This window comes from Phytophthora parasitica (genome assembly GCF_000247585.1).
Source record: "Phytophthora parasitica INRA-310 unplaced genomic scaffold supercont2.20, whole genome shotgun sequence".
In the NCBI taxonomy this organism is placed as follows: Eukaryota; Oomycota; class Peronosporomycetes; order Peronosporales; family Peronosporaceae; genus Phytophthora; species Phytophthora nicotianae.
In genome coordinates, this window is record NW_008649006.1 from 254,314 (window position 1) to 259,427 (window position 5,114).

A 5,114-nucleotide genomic window follows, 5' to 3' on the forward strand; every position below is an offset into this window, starting at 1 on the left:
GCCAGGCAACATTCAAGCAACGTACCCTTTCCAGTGCATCGCGATGGACCACATCCCGTCTCTACCAAGGTCGTATAAAGGGAACACCGAGCTTCTCATCTGGGTCGATCTATTCACAGGTTACGTGATAGCTAAAGCTAGTGCGTCACGGACCGCGCAGACGATCGCAGAGAACTACGAGGAGGGCGTCTTTCGCAGATTCGGAGCAAGCGAAGCCATTCGGCACGATCGGGAGCCAGGATTCATACTGCATGAATCTCTAAAACGCTGCTTTTATGGAAGAGACAGCACGGAAATAAATTGAGGTTTTCTTGATGAAATTCGCATTCACTCAGAGATTTATCCAATAGCAGGCAAGTAACGATTATTTGAAAAGTTATGGTCACTTTTGCATATGATTTAAGCGACACTTTAGGTAAGACCGTACTTTTATTTGGCTTCCAGTAGGCGGAAGCCTTTGATGACAATCTCCTTCGGTGTCTGATTTTTTTCGCGCCTTCAACCGCACAATGGGACAGAGACAGCGTGCCACTATGGCGTACCGCCCACAAGCCAACGGTACGGCAGAAGGGATGGTGCAGACTCTAACCAGAGCCTCGAAGATGTGTGTCGCAGACATAAATCAGAAGGACTGGGACGAGTACGCGGAACGTCTGACGTTTGCCCTTAACACGGCGTACGGCCGTATCCGGGGCGAAACGCCTTTCTATTTGATCCATGGGTGGGACGCTCGATCTACGTTAGAAGTGACACTGCCGCTCGGAAGCCCTCGACGCCGGCACGTGGAGCCACGCCGGTGGAGATTTAACGTCCAGCGACAGTACCAGCAGGCACGCGGGCTAGTCAACGAGGCGCTGCGCGACGCGATCGAACGGAGAGCAGATCAACACAACGAAGATGTGAGCTTGCACGACATAAAGGCAGGAGATCAAGTATGGCTATACCTAGATCGGGTCAAGGAAGGCTACGCTCGCAAGCTCGCGCGTATGTGGCATGGGCCATTCAGAGTTGCGGAGACCGTCGACCGACACGCAGTACGTTTGGAGACCGCCGGCACAGAATACTGACTATTCCCGATTGTCCACGTGTCAAAGCTGAAGCTGGTGAAGAGCTACCCAGAGCGCCCAACATCCACGCTGACGAACCGCGAAGCAGATCACGTGGACGTCGACGAAAGCCTGCTGCCCGAAGACAGCTGGGAACGCAAGCTCGAAGAGGACGAGTACGAGGTGGAACGGATTGAAGATGTTCACTCGAGCAAGAAGACTCGATACGGCCGTACACGACGCGAATACCTGGTCTTCAGGAAGGTGTACGCTGAGCCGTCGTGGGTCGATGAGACTGATCTCAACTGCGGAGCGTTGCTAAGAGACTTCGACCGGGGACGGACAGATCGCAACCGGTTTGAGGCGATGCAGTCGCATGAGGAGTAAACGGTGGAACATCTACGGTGGGTTGGTCACCGTGGAGAAGTAAGAGGAAGAAGGATCTGCAAGAAGGCTGCAGATTTTAATGAGGAAGCGGTGCATATGGAGTGCCGTGGGCCTGAATAGACCTGAAAACCTAGGCAATACACCCTTAAAAACAATCTGGAAGAACGGAAGATGATACGCATGGATCAATTCGAATTATATCGAACCAATTCTTCTTAACGACCTAAAAGTTGCTACCCAATACATAATGGCAGGATACGATCAGGAAGAATGGGCATGCACTTGCCACGCAAGCGAGCGATCCCAAGCGCCGGACAATCCCCTGCCACGTCACGAAAGTGATTACGCCATCGATCGGCCGCGTCCATAATAGTCGACGCCTCCAGTAGATCTGCAGGATCGGATCCGTCCTCGATACCAGGATACCAGGCACCTGCCTCGCCAGGTCGAGGGAAGTGCAGGGAGAATGGATCACGATAACCAGGGATCCACTCCGACCGGGGAACTGTGGTACGCGGTACATCCGCCAGTTCAACGTCCGATAGAGGGCCAGATGGCATTCCAAACTAGTCCCTACCGCGACTCAACTCCGCACAACCACTGTCGCTTCCCGCAGCATCCGAATCCAAGACGTGAGTAGAACTGGATCTGCCGGAAGAGCTCTCGCCACCGTCGGAATGTGCTCCCGCATCGGAAGCTACCGACGAAGATGATGCACCCCCGCTGCCACCCTTGGCGGTCGATCGAGCAGATCGAGGAAGATGATCAGGAGGGCCAGCGAACGGAAGAGGCGATGCCGGCCCTTCCGACTTCTGACCGGCAGCAACAGCAGACAGTACTTCGATCGAAGATCGAGCAGGTCCTGAGCACTGTGCTGCCAGATCCAACTCCAGCGGACATGACCATCCGTGTCACGCTCAAGTCGTTGAACGCATTCTTCGACTACACGAACCCAAGGCACCCGTGGCAAGTTGATCGTCAACTCCTTCACGAAGATCCATTCTTCTTCAGCATGGAAGGATTTGACCCACTTGCCCCAGTACCCAAGCAAGCTCCACCGGAGAACCGTATTCACCGCCTCTGGGCGAGCTTTCGTGCTGATGGTCCCATGCCAGATCTCGCCTTCACGCTGTGGGAGCGTCGGTTCTGGATCCTCGCTGCCGCCGTCGAAAAGGGGTTCACGGCGGAAGAAGCAGAACCCAACCGCGACAAGGATCTCATTAAGGCAAAGAGTGCCAGATTTATCGTCCTCATGAGTGGACCGAGCGCTTGGGCAGACCCCCTCCGGAACATGTACCAGTTGCAGTACTTGAAATGGAGTTTGGACTCAGCATTGGCTCACCATTGCTCGCTCATCTGCCCAGAGATGATCATCGAGCCTTCTATTCCCTGGTATTTGGTGGACAACCTGCCGTTTGTTCCTAGGAGGACCGATTGTTTCGCGGTAGTCCCTGTACTGGTTGATCGACAGTCGTTTCGTGCGAACAGGGTGTAGCGACCGTTCGATCACCCGTACAACACGACCTACGTGCCGTGCAACCACCAGGCTCGGATCTTCTGAGCCCGAGCTGTTGATGCAGCTATGGCTCACCAGATCGCTATCTCCCGGGACCGGTGTTTGGAGATTCGACTGTGGCATTTTCAACTACTGGTTGTGCTGATGATGATTCAAGCGCTCCTACTCCGCCATCAGCTGCTCATACATCTCCTCCCGATGAAGAAGAGAAGGAGGGTGACGGTGACACGTCTTTAGGCGTGCTAGCTGAAGTCGCTGGGTGACTATCGTCTGATTGAGTAGTCGGTGCTCGTCCCTTCACCTTCGGCTGCTCCGTGCCGATCTCCAGCGGGCATTCTCGATCATTCCTTCTCAATAGTCGAAGCTTCACACGTTTTCATGTCTTCTTTCTTTAATCCATTTTCCACATCATAATCACGTCCACGTCAATCGACATATGTATATACAATTCTGTTGGTGCAGTAACTCTTTTCATCTGCTATCACAGGCTGCACCGCCCTATGAACAGGTCACGCGTGTACAAGCCACACTAATCCGCGTCGGCGATTTGAACCAACTGCAACCGGCGTTCACTCTTCTTGGCTCGCAAATAGTCATACAACAAGCCTCCACAAGACAAGTTAGATGATGGTTCCCAAGTTGGCTCATCGTAGCCGACCCATTTGACTTTGAATTCTCGAACGACGCGTTCAGTGCTCGTTGCCAGTGGCGTTCGGTCATCGAGGATGGATTCGACCTCATATTCACCTGCCAGGTGATCTGGTTCCCAGCTATTTTCAGGTATAATAGCTTTTCATCGAAGTCAAACCTTATATCCTCGGTCACATCTTGCGTCAACCGATTCTTCGGTCGATTTGGATACTCGTTTACCGCCTTGAGCCTTGACTTGTGCATGGCGGGGTAGAAGCGGTATCTGCTCTTGTCTGGTAACTCCAACTCGTACACGACCTCTTCGACCTTTTGTTTGGTCCGGAATGGTTCATGCCAACGATGGTCTAACTTCTTGGTGAGGCCGGGTTTTACGTGTTCCATGTAGAGCCACACTCTGCCTCCAGTCTCGAAAAGAGACTTCGGTGGGACCTCTACAGCATTGTTCGGACTCGACAAAGCTTCTGGGCTACCCACCGAGTGTCCCTCTCCACTTGGTCCTGGCACAGCGGCTTTCTCCAGTCGACTTAGTGCTTCGTTGTGTTCCATGGCTCTTCGCTCTTTTTCTGCCGCTTAATAGTCCTTGGCCATAGTTAAGGCGATTTCGTGTTGTCGGTTGACTTCGCGACGCCATGCTCGTGCATCGGACTGTCTATTTAATCCTCGTCTGAGTGATGAAGACATCGCCCGGAGCGTGGATTGCGCGTCCCAGTCGTGAACGAGGTAAAATGGCATCTCCTTCCTTGTTGTGTCCTGGGATGTGTTAATTGCAAACACCAACCTCTCAGCAATTTCATCCCAATCCTGCTGAAGAGGTTCTTCCGCGTACACACGAACGGAAGTCATCACTGACTTTACCGAGCGTTCTTGTTGGCGGTTAGCCTGCGGTTGATAACTTAAAGTCGCTCGTGATCGTGACTGCATCATATCGGCGAAGGCTAGAAATCCCCGCTCATAAACCTAGGCTCATGGTCATGCCGAATCAACGATGGTCCTCCAAACCGTCGGTACACACACTCTTCGAACGCTCGCGCTACGCTGAGTGCAGATGTGTCGGACATAGCCTGAGCAATGATGAATCCAGTGAACAAATATTGGAAAAGCAACAGGGCAGTGTTGCACCTGCGTGTCTTTGGTAGACGTATCACGAAATCCATAGAGACAATCTGGCACGGTCGTTCGGCCTGTACATTGCCTGCTGAGTATCCTCGCAACTGTGTACGACTCTTACTTGAGCTACAATCCAGACATGACTTCACATGTTTCTCCACGTCAGCATACAACCCAATCCAGTAATAGTCAGACTTGACACGGTCGAAGGTCCTGACGACGTCTTGGTAGCCACCTTCCAACAAATCCTGGCAGTTCTGTAAGACTTCTTGAATCATCGTGGTAGGTACCACTAGACGCAGCTTGTTCTCCTCTTGTCAACCGTGGTCGTACCGTCGGTTCAGACCCAAGTAGTGAAGCACACCATCTTCTGACAGGACAAGTCGGTCTGCATATTTCCATGCGTC

The 5,114-nt window shown here is 52.7% G+C and overlaps 3 protein-coding genes across 3 annotated transcripts in view; 2 read left to right on the forward strand and 1 right to left on the reverse strand.

The window, feature by feature from the left end:
* Positions 1-1,666: 1,666 nt before the first annotated feature.
* Positions 1,667-1,993, reverse strand: PPTG_22626 (hypothetical protein; the record flags this gene model as incomplete). The annotated part of the gene is made up of 1 exon (XM_008905482.1): positions 1,667-1,993. The coding sequence occupies one exon, from the start codon at positions 1,991-1,993 to the stop codon at positions 1,667-1,669; it is 327 nt and encodes a 108-aa protein (XP_008903730.1).
* A 149-nt stretch (positions 1,994-2,142) lies between these two features.
* Positions 2,143-2,928, forward strand: PPTG_10013 (hypothetical protein; the record flags this gene model as incomplete). The annotated part of the gene is made up of 1 exon (XM_008905259.1): positions 2,143-2,928. One exon carries the CDS (start codon positions 2,143-2,145, stop codon positions 2,926-2,928), a length of 786 nt encoding a protein of 261 aa, XP_008903507.1.
* Positions 2,929-4,271: 1,343 nt separating this feature from the next.
* Positions 4,272-5,114, forward strand: part of PPTG_22627 (hypothetical protein) — a gene marked incomplete at both ends in the record, with an annotated part of 1,542 nt that continues 699 nt past the window's right edge. Inside the window, one exon of the mRNA XM_008905483.1 lies at positions 4,272-4,320. Coding sequence (XP_008903731.1) covers positions 4,272-4,320 — 49 coding nt within the window. The remainder of the gene's footprint in view (positions 4,321-5,114) is intronic.